Source organism: Lepidochelys kempii, chromosome 8, assembly GCF_965140265.1.
Source record: "Lepidochelys kempii isolate rLepKem1 chromosome 8, rLepKem1.hap2, whole genome shotgun sequence".
NCBI classification, from domain to species: domain Eukaryota; kingdom Metazoa; phylum Chordata; order Testudines; family Cheloniidae; genus Lepidochelys; species Lepidochelys kempii.
The window spans coordinates 100,703,749-100,718,697 of NC_133263.1; the positions used below are offsets into that span (position 1 = coordinate 100,703,749).

Below are 14,949 nucleotides of genomic sequence, written 5' to 3' on the forward strand. Positions count from 1 at the left end.
CAGAGACAGAGAGAATGTCCCTCAGATCCCCTGCCTGGCTTGTGACTCCAGCCACAATATGCCCTGCTGTGATGGGGGTGGAGGGCGAAGGGCTGGGAGCAGGGCCAGCCTTGGCCTCCCCCTCTCTCTTGCTGGTATGTGCTCTCCTCCCCTGGAGCAAGAGTAAAGCAGTGGGGAGGAAGTGGGACTGCCGGAAACACAATCCACTCTCTGCTAAGGCTATGTGTTGTCCCTTGTGCAAGGCAGATTATAAAGTTACAGCCTAGGTGTCCCAGTGTAGGGCAACTTCACCTGTATTCCCCATGGTCCAGCAAAGGCACCCACTCTAGGGTCCTGGTTACCCCACCATCACCTTTCTTGGGCAGAGACTTGCCTGTCTCTGTCTCTCCCTCCTGATCGGGACTTTTCCAGGCTGCGCAGTTCCTTATCTACACTCTGCTATTCCCAGCAAGCAACACTAGCTGACTGGACCAGCATCTGCACTTAGCTTTCTATTCGAAGGCTTACGAATAGCCTACGTGCCCACAGTTATAAGTTACCACATAGCCTTTTCTAAGCAAGCACATTTTATTCTTAAGGTGAAAGCACGACAGAGAAATCATATTAGAAACAACAAAAGAACCTACATGCATGCTAGAAAACTGATGAGAGACCAGCTCCCCCACTACAAACTCTGGTAGGTATCAGTGCTTCCAACCCTTCCTTAAGGATTTGGGGTCCCCCGGCCCTTGGACAAAAGGTCCTGCCCATTTGCTGGATCAGAAAGCAGGTCCTGTGTCCATTTAAATGCTGGCTATTAATCCAGAAGTCTGTTGGCCTCTGTAGAATCCGGTTTGAACTAGTAAAGGTGAGCCTCCCCAGGAAGAGGGATCTCTCTGGAGGTGATACAATCTGAGTCAACTTGCCTAATTCTCTCTCTCTGTCTCTCTCTCTCTCTCACACACACACACACAGGTCACCTGCCCCCCATGGAATTATATACAGTCCCTGGCCCACAACAATCCACGAATGTAAGGCAGTCAGATCTCCCAGACATGTTGTAGGAAATTGCCATATCTGCCACACTAGGCCTCAGGGAAAGTCGGCAACTGGAACAGGGACCTGGCACTATACAGATCCACTGGCCATTCCCAGCAAAAGGACGGCAGTGTTGGCATCACAGAGGATGCTGCAACTGCTCTTTGACAACTTGGTGCAGAGGAGTCCTCTCTTCCCTATCTGTCCGTGGCACCCACCCAGGCCCAATATGCACCCAGGGATTCAAGGCACCCTGGCATTTTGTGCTAAGTTCTGGAAAAGTGCTAATAGCCGGTAGGAATTGGTTGCAGATAAAGGAGAAAGCTGCATCATCATTGTAACTTTACAGAGCAGCATCTTGGCCTGGCACTTTGCGTGTGCATTGACTTGGCACAAACAAAAGAGACATTCAGATAAGCAATCTCTTGCTTTCAACAGAGCCAGCTGATGTCTGCCCACCTCCTTTTTATTAAAAGCCGGGAGGTTTTACACTTGCAGCCTAGGACTTGCCACTTCCCCATTTCTCACTGGCTTTTGGCAGGTCTGGGAGGCCTTCTCCTGCCTCAGCAAGGAGCAGAGCAGCTGCTGACTCCAGAAACATGTGCTCTCATTCCCCCTCCCTTTCGATGCACATGGCAATGCCAGGATGGTCCATAAAACTCAGCTCGTAGCAAGAGACTCGACGCCCGGCTCATTTGTGTGGTGTGTAAGCACAGGAGTCAAAAAGTCTGGACCTTCCAGGGAAATGCACAGTGGGGGCTTGAACTGGGCTAGGATTTTAATGGACCTGGGTCCTTAACTATCAACACACTGTGGTTTATATGGTCATACCCTACACAGCCCAGCTGGAGGTGTTGGTGTTTGCACTTCCTTCCCATTCTGTCCTGGAGTGGTGGGGGAAGGGAATTGCTGCTTTCCTCTGGCATCCCTTCCCACGTAACATTACTGAGAGATGGTGGAGTTAATTCTGATCTGCTGAATTCCCATGCGTTTGTGAGAGGGGAACAGAAGCCACTGGGAGCAGCTGACACTGGCCAACTACACCCATCGGAGCGGCTCTTCTGCCAGACAGCTCAGGAGAGGGCAAAGTCACTCATTTCTCCCGACAGCAGATTTCTCCTCTCTGCCTCCATGGAAATTAAGTTCTCCACTGGGTTGCACATATAGTATCACCAGTATAAATGTAGATTTTCTTTTTGTAAACACGCAAAATCTAGATGGCAATTTCCAACTGACACAAAATGTTCCAGAAGATTTATAGCTTTATTTAAATCATTTTCAACCAAGATGAGCATCAGGCAAGGCTAATCTTTCTTGTCACATTTTGCTAAATTACTTTGATTTGATGATCCACATCTTTACTGAGGATTTTTTTTTTTAAATCACTTAGGAAATGTCACTGGAATGTTGCAAAGTTTCTGAGCACAAAAGAATTCAAGAAACTATGCAGATCCCATCACCCCCACTTCCTCCCCAAACACAAATGGCTGCTTGTGCATGAGCTTTCTCTTGGAATTAATGTATTAAGGCCAGAATTTTCCTAAGAGCTCAGAACTAATCGCCTATTTTCAAAACAGGCCCATTCCAATTTAGGCCTCAAAATATGGCCAGATTTTCAAAAGAACTCGGAAGATTGGAGCTAAGGCCCAGATCCTCAAAGGTAGGCTCCTAACTTTCATTGAAATCAGTGCAAATTCAGAGCCTACCTTTGGCCTGAGCTCCGGCGATGCTATATACCTCTTTTGAAAGCCTGGGATGGAGGGTGTGTGTGTCTGAAATCCTGGCCCCTCACTGAAGTCAATGGGAGTTTTGCCCTTGACGTCAAGATTTCACTCCTGACCTTTACCTCCCTGCCTAAATGAAAGCGAAGCTTTGTGGAGAGCTGCTGGTGCTGAACACTTGAGAAATCTGTTTCTCAATTTTTGGGAAGGGCAGAAACCCAGTTTGGTAGAGAGGGGAAGGAAGGGGAAGTTACAGAGCAGAGCCTAGATATTCAAGGTGCATTGAGCTTCGTGCTCCCCCCCAAAAAACTTTACTTTCAGAAGTAAAGTTTTTAAGGGGCAAGAGTTGCTAAGTCACTAATGGGAGTTCAGTGCCTAACTCCCATGGCCAGTCATTTGGAATTAGGCGCCTTGAAAATGTTCCCTTTCAGCTGAGTTGCCATGAAATGCCTTCCCCTGCATCCCTGAGCCCCAATTCTCCCTCCACCTCTCACCTTTACACTCAGGAACTTGTCGACAGGCTGTCATGTTGGGGACAAGCCTTATCGTGTGTCCTACATGTCCAGCAATGTCCTAAAAACTGCAACTGCAGCAGCTTGCCTTCAACACTGACAAACCAAGGACACAGCAGTGGCATATCTAGTGAGCTGTAATCTCATTAAGCTCAGTCGGCAGGGATTTACTAAAGGGAGATCATGTCTAACAGGGCAGCTATTTTGGAGTAAGCAAAAAAAAAAACCAAACCAACAACTGCTGACGGGGGAAAGTTAGCAGCATAATTTACATGGACTTTAGGACAGTATTTGACTCAATAGACTGGGTGTAGCAGAAGAGCTGGAATGCAGAGAGAACAGACTTGAATACTGAAGGCAGGTGGTATTTCTGATTGGAAGCTGGGCAAAAATCAGTAGAGCTACAAAGAGCACTTTGTTTTAGCATCGCGGCAGGGTCTAGATCTGCTCAGGGGACCTAGATTCAGTGTCGCAGTGCCTTGCTTTTAGGCCGCCTGACACTTAGTGGAAGCTGCAGCCCCACGTTAGACACCCAGGCTCCCTACACACGACATGGAGGCCGTTAGGTGCCTAAGAATGGGATTCACAAAAGCCAGCACAAGTTGAGTAGGAAACTGCTTAAGCGAGCCAACAGGAAATGCTGAGGAGAGGGGCATGACTGAAGCTCCTGCCCCCGAAGGGAGTTAGGCGCCTACCAGAAGGTGCCTCCCTCCACTTAGGATTCACAACTGTGAACCCTCTCTGGGAGTTAGGCACCTAAGGCAGGTCAGTCCTGTCTCACAAATAACAAGGAGGAGTTAGTAGTGCCTGCCTTATACCCAACGGCCCAGTGGTTAGCTCACTCACCCAGGCTGGGGGAGACCTGGGTTCAAATCCTTCCTCTGCCAAATGTAGAGGAGGGGCTTGACCCCAGGTCCCCCAAGTGAGAGCCCTAACAACTGGGCTATAGCGTGTTCTCATAGGGATCGCTCGCTCAATCTCTCCTGTGAAAGCTGGTCTATACACCTCCAATTTGGATCCCAGACTTTAGTCTGAGCCTGTGTCTCCTCTGCACACTTTTGAAGGGCTGATTTTCAGAGGAAAGGAGCATTTCCAGCTCCCATTGGCTGCACCTGGCACTGTGGGAACTCAGCAACTTGGAAAACAAGACACCTAATGTATCAATCTCACTCTCTGGAGCAGAACAGTTGAAGTTCCCAGTGCACTAGGCCTCTAGACAAGCACAGGCCTTGGGAGTGTAGCAGGCGATCAGCCCAGGTGGCCCTGTTCATTTGCAGAACATTGCCATGTTACTGTACCATTTCCTTCCCTCCGTGGCCCCTCTCCCCCACGTTCTCCTTGCCCGAGGGACTTTGAGAGACGTCGGCAAAGTGAGAATAAATCCTTCTGTTCCAAAATGCCATCTGGCACCTGACAGTTGCATTTCAGCTTCACCGTCTCAAATTTAATTGTAAGCTCTTTTGCAAGGTTTTCAAGGACGGCGTGACACAATATGGACTACCTACAATGAAGACATATGAACTTCGGAGCATACCAAACAAATTCTTTGCATATTTGTTTCCCAGCACAGCATCAATCACCCACAGGGATGGGAGAGTGTCCAAAACAGCAGGGAGAAATGCTACTGCTGGCAGTTCTTGGATTGTAATTCATTTAAAGCCTCAGCACATTAACTGTACCACTCCAACATCAGCTACAAATCGCTCTTTCCCCTTCTGTGTGTAAAGCACTGAGTCATTAAAGGTGGCTGGGCTACATCCTCCACTGGTATAAATCGTCATAGCTTCACTGAAGTGCTGGTTTTAGTATTTTAAATCAATGCAGCTATGCCAATGTACACCAGAGCTGAGAGTCTGACTTGTTGGTATTTTTCTTGGGCTTTTTGGTGGCATGTCTTTTTTAGTTCACTTGACAGAATAATAATAATTCCTAGCTCTTATGTGGCAGTTTTCCTCAGTAGATCTCGATGCATTTTACAAAGGAGCTGAGCAGCAAGCAGAGCTCTCTCTAATGCATCACACTGCCTTCCAGTGATACTAGCTGGGTTGGGCCTGGTAAGGAGATATGGAGCCCTTTCATCACACGGTTTATTCATAGATTCATATATATTTAGGTCAGAAGGGACCATTATGATCATCTAGTCTGACCTCCTGCACAACGCAGGCCACAGAATTTCACCCACCACTCCTACAAAAAAAAAATACCTCACACCTATGTCTGAGCTATTGAAGTCCTCAAATCATAGTTTAAAGACTTCAAGGAGCAGAGAATCCTCCAGCAAGTGACCCGTGCCCCATGCTACAGAGGAAGGCGAAAAACCTCCAGGGCCTCTTCCAATCTGCCCTGGAGGAAAATTCCTTCCCGACCCCAAATATGGCGATCAGCTAAACCCTGAGCATATGGGCAAGATTCATCAGCCAGATACTACAGAAAATTCTTTCCTGGGTAACTCGGATCTCACCCCATCTAATAGCCCATCACAGGCCATTGGGCCTATTTACCATGAATATTTAATTACCAAAACCATGTTATCCCATCATACCATCTCCTCCATAAACTTATCGAGTTTAATCTTAAAGCCAGATAGATCTTTTGCCCCCACTGCTTCCCTTGGAAGGCTATTCCAAAACTTCACTCCTCTGATGGTTAAAAACCTTCCTGTAATTTCTAGTCTAAATTTCCTAGTGGCCAGTTTATATCCATTTGTTCTTGTGTCCACATTGGTACTGAGCTTAAATAATTCCTCTCCCTCTCTGGTATTTATCCCTCTGATATATTTATAGACAGCAATCATATCTCCCCTCAACCTTCTTTTAGTTAGGCTAAACAAGCCAAGTTCCCTGAGTCTCCTTTCATAAGACAAGTTTTCCATTCCTCGGATCATGCTAGTAGCCCTTCTCTGTACCTGTTCCAGTTTGAATTCATCCTCCTTAAACATGGGAGACCAGAACTGCACACAGTATTTCAGATGAGGTCTCACCAGTGCCTTGTATAATGGTACTAAAACTCCCCTACTGGAAATACCCCTCCTGATGCATCCCAAGACCGCATTAGCTTTTTTCACAGCCATATCACATTGGCAGCTCATAGTCATCCGATGATCAACCAATACTCCAAGGTCCTTTTCCTCCTCCGTTACTTCTAATTGATGCGTCCCTAGCTCATAACTAAAAGTCTTGTTATTAATCCCTAAATGCATGACCTTACACTTCTCACTATTAAATTTCATCCTATTGCTATTACTCCAGTTTACAAGGTCATCCAGATCCTCCTGTAGGGTATCCCTCTCCTTCTCTAAATTGGCAATACCTCTCAGCTTTGTATCATCTGCAAACTTTATTAGCACACTCCCACTTTTCGTGCCAAGGTCAATAATAAAAAGATTAAATAGGATTGGTCCCAAAACCGATCCTTGAGGAACTCCACTGGTAACCTCCCTCCAGCCTGACAGTTCACCTTTCAGTAGGACCCGTTGTAGTCTCCCCTTTAACCAATTCCTTATCCACCTTTCAATTTTCCTGTTGATCCCCATCTTATCCAATTTAACTAATAATTCCCCATGTGGCACGGTATCAAATGCCTTACTAAAATCTAGGTAAATTAGATCCACTGCATTTCCTTTGTCTAAAAAATCTGTTACTTTCTCAAAGAAAGGTTTCAGAGTAACAGCCGTGTTAGTCTGTATTCGCAAAAAGAAAAGGAGGACTTGTGGCACCTTAGAGACTAACCAATTTATTTGAGCATGAGCTTTTGTGAGCTACAGCTCACTTCATCGGATGCATACCGTGGAAACTGCAGAAGACATTATATACACACAGAGACCATGAAACAATACCTCCTCCCACCCCACTGTCCTGCTGGTAATAGCTTATCTAAAGTGATCATCAAGTTGGGCCATTTCCAGCACAAATCCAGGTTTTCTCACCCTCCGCCCCCCCCCCCCCCACACACACACACAAACTCACTCTCCTGCTGGTAATAGTCCAATCAAAGTGACCACTCTCTTCACAATGTGTATGATAATCAAGGTGGGCCATTTCCTGCATAAATCCAGGTTCTCTCACTCCCTCACCCCCCTCCAAAAACCCCACACACAAACTCACTCTCCTGCTGGTAATAGCTTATCCAAAGTGACCACTCTCCCCACAATGTGCACGACAATCAAGGTGGGCCATTTCCTGTACAAATCCAGGTTTTCTCACCCCCCCACCCCAGGAAATGGCCCACCCTGATTAAGCTCACGAAAGCTCATGCTCAAATAAATTGGTTAGTCTCTAAGGTGCCACAAGTACTCCTTTTCTTTTTTCTCAAAGAAGGAATCAGGTTGGTTTGGCACGATCTACCTTTTGTAAAACCATGTTGTATTTTGTCCCATTTACCATTGACTTCAATGTCCTTAACTACCTTCTCCTTCAAAATTTTTTTCAAGACTTTGCATACTACAGATGTCAAACTAACAGGCCTATAATTATCCGGATCACCTTTTTTCCCTTTCTTAAAAATAGGAATTATGTTAGCAATTCTCCAATCATACGGTACAACCCCTGAGTTTACAGATTAATTAAAAATTCTTGCTAATGGGCTTGCAATTTCTTGTGCCAATTCCTTTAATATTCTTGGATGAAGATTGTCTGGGCCGCCCTATTTAGTCCCATTAAGCTGTTTGAGTTTTGCTTCTACCTCAAATATGGTAATATCTACCTCCATATCTTCATTCCCATTTGTCATGCTACCATTATCCCTAAGATCCTCTTTAGTCTTATTAAAGACTGAGGCAAAGTATTTGTTTAGATATTGGGCCATGTCTAGATTATCCTTGACCTCCACTCCATCCTCAGTGTTTAGCGGTCCCACTTCTTCTTTCTTCGTTTTCTTCTTATTTATATGACTATAGAACCTTTTACTATTGGTTTTAATTCCCTTTGCAAGGTCCAACTCTACTTGACTTTTAGCCTGTCTCACTTTATCCCTACATGTTCTGACCTCAATAAGGTAGCTTTCCTTGCTGATCCCTCCCTTCTTCCACTCCCTATATGCTTTCTGCTTTTTCTTAATCACCTCTCTGAGTTGCTTGCTCATCCAGCTTGGTCTGCAACTCCTGCCTATGAATTTTTTCCCCTTACTTGGGATGCAGGCTTCCGATAGCTTCTGCAGCTTTGATTTAAAATAATCCCAGGCCTCCTCTACCTTTAGATCCATAAATTCTTCAGTCCAATCCACTTCCCTAACTAATTTCCTTAATTTTTGAAAGTCAGCCCTTTTGAAATCAAAAACCCTAGCTGCAGATTTATTTTTATTAATCCTTCCATTCAGTTTGAACTGAATTAGCTCATGATCACTTGAGCCAAGATTATCCCCTACAACCATTTCTTCTATGAGGTCCTCACTACTCACCAAAACCAAATCTAAAATGGCATCTCCTCTAGTCGGTTCAGCAACTACTTGCTGAAGGAATCCATCAGCTATCACATCTAAGAAAAGCTGAGCCCTATTGTTATTACTAGCACTCATCCTCCAGTCTATATCTGGGAAGTTAAAGTCTCACATGATCACACAGTTTCCATTAGTATTTACTTTATTAAAAACATTAAAAAACATTAAAAAATGTTATCGGTTCAAACCCATTCCAGGCAGGGGGCATAAAAAAAATCAATGTTTAAATAAAATATTTTTAAAAATCCAGGTTTCCAAATTGTTTTTTAATTTAAATTAAATATACATTTATTTTTATTTTTTTTTAAACCGACCTATTTAAAACGAAATTTGAAATAATGACAACCTGTGTTAAGGCCGAAATTTGTCATGACTCTATTAAAACGTTTAAATTGAATGCAAAAAATAATAACATCAAGTCGTATACATGCCAGCTTTTAAAGCATGTCTGGTGGACATCACTGGCTAAGAACCTGGAACAAGTGTATGAAGTGCGAAACCAACTTTTGACAGCTGCAGCCTTTTCTACAAACGCAGGGAGAATATTTTCTTCATCTCAGTTTATTCAGCTAGCTCAGTTCAGTGACTGGTTCAATCAAAGTTAAGAAACCAAGGAAAACCTGTGTGTCTCTTTCAATCAGTGAATAAAATCTAAGTGTGAGAGGACCAGATCAGCTAGTTCTAAAATCTTAAAGGATACGGTGGCAAGAAATAATCAGTTCAGTTCCCTAACTACCGATAATGCAGCCTTTGTTGAATAAAGCAGTTAGTTTTAAATGCAAAACCATGTTTTGAAAAACATTTTTCGTATGCATCCAGCACATGTAAGGTAGCTGTATTTAATAATAAATAACAAATAAAATATCATTATAATACAAATTAATAATAATAAAAATTTAAAATGCTGGTTTGGAGCATTTTAACTGAATTTGAAGTTCCATCCAAATAGAGTTTGACACAAAACACAAGTAAAAAATGAAGCATCATCTAGCAAATAAAAAATGCATCATTTTCTAACATAATGTCCAAATTAAGAATCTGAATAAAAGCACGTTAAGCTATATAATTAAGGCTAAGTTTTTGTCACGGATATTTTTAGTAAAAGTCAGGGACTGGTCACGGGAAATAAACAAAAATTCATGGCAGCCCATGACCGGTCCCTGACTTTCACTAAAAATATTGCTGACAAAAGGGAGAGGTGGGGTCAGCACCCACTGCTGTTGGGGTTCCCGGGTCCCCCTCTGATGCAATGCCTGGGAGCTCCAGGGTTCCCCTGCCCCTGGGGCTGGGCTGCTGCGGGGTGCTCTCGCCTGGGCAGCTGGTAGCTGCAGGGTCCCCCAGCTGCTGGGCCTGGCCAGCCTATTTAGTCTGCAGAATCTATCCCCCTGAAGCCAGGTTGCAGTAACTAAAAGTCACTATCATCTGAATACTCCTCTATGGCCTATGTCCAGGCAGTGGTCTCAGCTCAGTGAGCACTTAACAGGCAATTCCATCTTTATCGACACTTCCCATGCCACCTGCCCAGTTCCAGCACATAGCCCACAGACTGACTCTGACAGGGAAAAAGCTCCCTTCTGAATACCCCTGAAGCACCGGGGTGGGATAATGTAGGGAAGCAGTCGACTCTGTGCAGGGCTGTTGGGCCACCACCCATCCTAGTGAAACCCAACCGGACTGCCCTGGCCAAGCCCCGCTGACTCAAACCTCTGGGAATGTCACAAGGGCCATGTCATGGGATCGGAGGAGGCACTGGGTGGAAGATTCACTTTCCCAGGGGAGGTCAGTGGAGATGAGAATGAAACGAGTTAGGGATCGAGTGTCACAGCCCTGACCCAGCCAGGCAGAGGCCCCGCTAATTCCCCAACTCATTGTTATACTGGCTGCAGCCTAGATTCCCACGGTGAGCAAAAGGGTTGAGTGGGGCAGTGAAGGAAGAACCCTGTCTGCACTGCCCCCTTACTCACTGGCTAGAGTAGCTGGTCAGGTGCACAATGGGGAGCCACCACAAGGGCTCCAGAGCAAAGGGGTGAGGAAGTGAGGGACAAGAAGGAATTGGGACTCAGAGTGTAGAGCTGCGCTGGAGATGGAGGAGACTTACCTGCGCTAGCTCTGCCAGAGACGACACGCTAAAAATAGAAGTGTAACTGTGCCAGCAGGATCTAGCCTCTCCAAGTACAATCCCATCCGAGGCTGTAGGGATGTACCTGGGCGGTCAGTCCCTCCTGCTGCTTGCCCTGCCGCAGCTGCCCTTCTAGCTCTAGTGCGCTAACTAGTGTGGGTACGTCCCCTAGAGCTAGAAATGGCCCCTGCCAGCCCCTGTGTTCCCTGGAGCTCCATTCTTGCTCTGCTCTGCTCCTGCCTCAGGGCACCGCCTCTTACTCGGGGCAGATTGTAAGGTTACCGTTTAGCCCATCGGGTTGATTCACTCGCTGCTCATACACAATTGCCATAATTCCTGGCAGGATTTACACTCAGGCATGGAGAAAAGAAGGGTGGATTCTTCATCACTGACCACTTTGAAATCAAGATTGGATGTTTTTCTAAAAGATCTGCTCTCGGAATTATTTTGGGGAAGTTCTATGGCCTGCGGTCTACAGGAGGTTACAGTGGTCTCTTCTGGCCTTGGCATCTATGAAGGTCATTTTATCCTCCTCCACTTGGGATCAAATTCACCCCCACTTAACTCCATTGAAGACAATGGAGATACACCAGGGCTACAAGTGGCCCAGATAATCTCTATATCCCAGACCCCATTCAGAAGTTCGTTTAAAAAAACACTCATGGAACATGGTTGCACTTGATATTTTTTTTCCTTTTCCTGAGCTCAATTTTTATGCAAACACTCAGTAAACCAAACATCCTTAGACCCTAAACTACTTGACAGTATCTCTTTAAGCTGACACTCAATAAAACCTTAACCTTTATGCACAGTTCTGTTTTAATACAGTAAGTAAAAGAAAGTTGCTTTCTTCTGTCCCGTGACACTATGTTGTTAAATGTAATTTAGATCACATTGGGCTGGAATGTTATTTCTCTAAATGCCAGTGTTGCAAAGATATTAATCTTGTTTGCTTGCAAGATTGATGGGGGCTTTGCTGAAATAGGGCAGAAGCTTCAATCAGATCCATTTAATTGCTTCTCAGCAACACACTGTAATATGATCCCCCCCCACACACACACACTTCTCTTCCTTCTCTCCCTTCTCTTCTGCTGCGGTGTGTGTGTGCAGAGCTGTACACACAGCATGAGAACTCACACTCCATTGCAATAGTTCATTGAGCCCCAGGCAGTGTTAATTCTCTGAGCCCTGGAAAACAGAAGGGCTTGGGAAAGGTGCTTCTTTGTAGACGTGCATTATAGGCCCTGAGACCTCAGCAATAGGAGAGACAGGCCTGTACAGATCAGAGAGTCCTCTTGGACCCTATGATGGGGAGAGGCTTGCAAGATTTGAACTGGAGAGCCGCTTACCTTTTCCTCTGGGATTGGTGGGGTGCAGAGACTAATCAGGATAATGGCGATGGCAGTGAGCACGCAGAGAATGAGGGCAAAGTACAGGTAGTGTACATCCTTTAGGACAGCTGGTCTTGGGTCCTCCTCGCCACAGGAGGGCACCCCATAGGAAAACTCCATGATCATTCGAATGCCACCTACTACCAGCCCGAACATGAGGCCCCAGAAAGCACCCTGTGAAGAAAACATGGGAAGAGACGCATAAGGAAGTGAGGGATCATTGAAAGCATCTTTGTGTGTGGGGTTTGTATAGTCCCTTTCTGGGAATGAGCCCTTCTCTCCTGGATGGAGTCAACAGAGCAGGACAGCAAGGGAGGGGAATTCATTCTTGCTCGATACCTTTAATGGCCCTCAGAACTTGTAATCCACACATCCCCCCCCCCCGCCCCAACTGCAAGACAGACACATCAGACCCGACTGAGCTAAGGTCCTTCCATTGATTTCAGTGAGGCTCTCTGTGGGTGCAAGGTTCCACTGAGGTTCATCTCATTGCAGGATTGGGACCCATTGGTCCATCTAGTCCAATGGTGTGTCTCAGACAGTGTCCGCCCCACATGCTTCAGAAACAGGGGTAACTCTGCAGTCCTTCCCAGGGGAGACATTTGATTCTGGCCACACCATAAAGGGGGAGAGACCAAACCATAAGAAAGGTTAGAAAGAAACCTTCCTTAAAGGTTTTTAAGATCAGGCTTGACAAAGCCTTGGCTGGCATGATTTAGTTGGGGATTGGTCCTGCTTTGAGCAGGTGGTTGGACTAGATGACCTCCTGAGGTCCCTTCCAACCCTGATATTCTATGTTCTGTGATGGTTTGAGCTTCATGTGGGGCTGTCACTGGAAAAGGGAGGGAGGGTTCATTTTCACTTCCATCTTGATTTCAAGGGGTCCAGCAAAAAGGTCTGATTTTCCAGAAATAATTGGGACCCTGAGCTAGGATCGGAAATAGAGTCGGAAATCCTTTATGGGGTTTCTCCTGCCTCAAAGGCTGAGCGTGTGTCTGGAGCAGAACCAGACTCCTGTGGAAGTTTCAAAACAATGGAATTAAACAGCCTCAGTGATGCTCCCCCTTCTTGCTGACAGTGGAAAGAAGAGGGCACAGAGAGACACAAGGGAACGGTAGAAGTTTGAGTCTCCACCTCTGCATATTGGACTGGAGGGAAGCCAAACATGGTAGGTGTTTTATAAACGAATTTCGAGCTCGTGAAAGGTGCTGGATGGACAGACTTCAATGGAGCTAGAACAAGTTTCACCAGCTGAGGATCTGTCTCCTAGAGACTAAGGCCAGATCCTCAAAGTTATGGGATTTAGGAACCTGGGTACCTTTGAAGATCTAGGCCTAAGGCCCTCTCTGTACTTAGAGCAGTTACAGCACAGACAATGGGAGTGCAAGTTTGCCCCTCACTGACTTAGACCTAGAGGGACCACTTCTAGGAGTACAAAGCTGGTTGAGTTTCCATGGCCCCTCTGCCGAGGCTGCCAATTAGCCCGAGTTGTGGTGGCTTCTGCGAAGCTGACACCCATCCAATAGAAACAGGCGTAAGGCCCACTAACTCATGCCACTAAGCCACTTGATGATAGTCACAGCTTTGCTGGGCTGTGTTTGAATGGGTGGCCTAGAGATGAAAGGTTCTATAGATCAGTCCCAGTCCCCCAACCATCCTGTCCTGTGAAATTTCCTGTTTAAAATCATTTTATTGTTAATCCCAAATGACTGGAACCAGTTCTAACTCCTCTGATTTCTAATTTTTCCAGTTAGTGGTAAGCAACAATCCACTTGAGTGTTTACTAAGAACCCGAACACCCACCCCCACCCCCACCCTGAGGTGGTACTACTATTCAGACTGGCCCGGTCACTGATTCCTCACTTACGGGCTCATTGATCCTCTTGCAGAAGATTGCCAGGACGAAGAGGGCAGTAATTGGTGGGGCCAGATAACTGGTTATGGACTGAATGTAGTCAAAGAGCTGACCGCTGTTGGACATCTGAATGATGGGAATCCAGAGAATACTGATGACAATGAGGATGAGAACAAACACTCTGGAAGACCGGAGATTGGAACAAAGAGTATTAGCTCTGCATGCTTTAGAATCCACCTGGAAATGCAATCCCCAATTAAGAGAAGCTTCCTTGGGTTTTCAATGAATTCTAGGGAAAATCATTGTGCACCCTGAGTGAATTCCTCATCTAAAGTGAAATCTAGGACAGGTTTCTCCTGGTAATTGCAAGCAGGAAGTAAATTTCACTCTCCTAAGGAGGATGGCTAACAACCCTTTGCTGAGATCTGGTCAGAGTGCACAAATTAAGCTGTGTGGGGCCTTGTAAGGACATGAATGGGAGAGATCCGAGGAGAATCCAGAGTGCTGCAAGAAGTGGTACAGGTGGTTCGGTGCCTGGCAATCTCAGGGCTAGCTGACCCATTACTGCCCCAGTAGCCTGACATGGTTTTAGTGAGAACTGCTGAAGGCACTCTCTCTTGGATAAGACAGAGACCCTGACAACTTGTGATCATGAAAATCCCACAGCCACCTTTCAGAAGAGTAGAGGTGTTTAGTGCCTTCACCAAATTCCAACAAAGTCATTACCTCCTACTTAATAAAATTCCCACCGAAGTTTCAGTGGCATACAATATCCTCCTTCATTTCTGCCTTAAGCTGGTGTGCCATGTTGCTTTCGCCCCTCTCTATCCTTCACCTAACTCACAGGGATGTTTTGAAGCTTACTTGATGTGTTAATATGTGTGACCTCAGATAAAAGGCT

At 45.7% G+C, this 14,949-nt stretch overlaps 1 protein-coding gene across 2 annotated transcripts in view; it reads right to left on the reverse strand.

The window, feature by feature from the left end:
- SLC5A9 (solute carrier family 5 member 9) overlaps positions 1-14,949 on the reverse strand; it is a 47,684-nt gene that overhangs the window by 7,234 nt on the left and 25,501 nt on the right. For both annotated transcript variants that reach the window (XM_073357777.1, XM_073357778.1), the window contains 2 exons: positions 14,061-14,229; positions 12,152-12,367 (listed from right to left, as the gene is read on the reverse strand). In XM_073357777.1, coding sequence (XP_073213878.1) covers positions 12,152-12,367; positions 14,061-14,229 — 385 coding nt within the window. The remainder of the gene's footprint in view (positions 1-12,151; positions 12,368-14,060; positions 14,230-14,949) is intronic.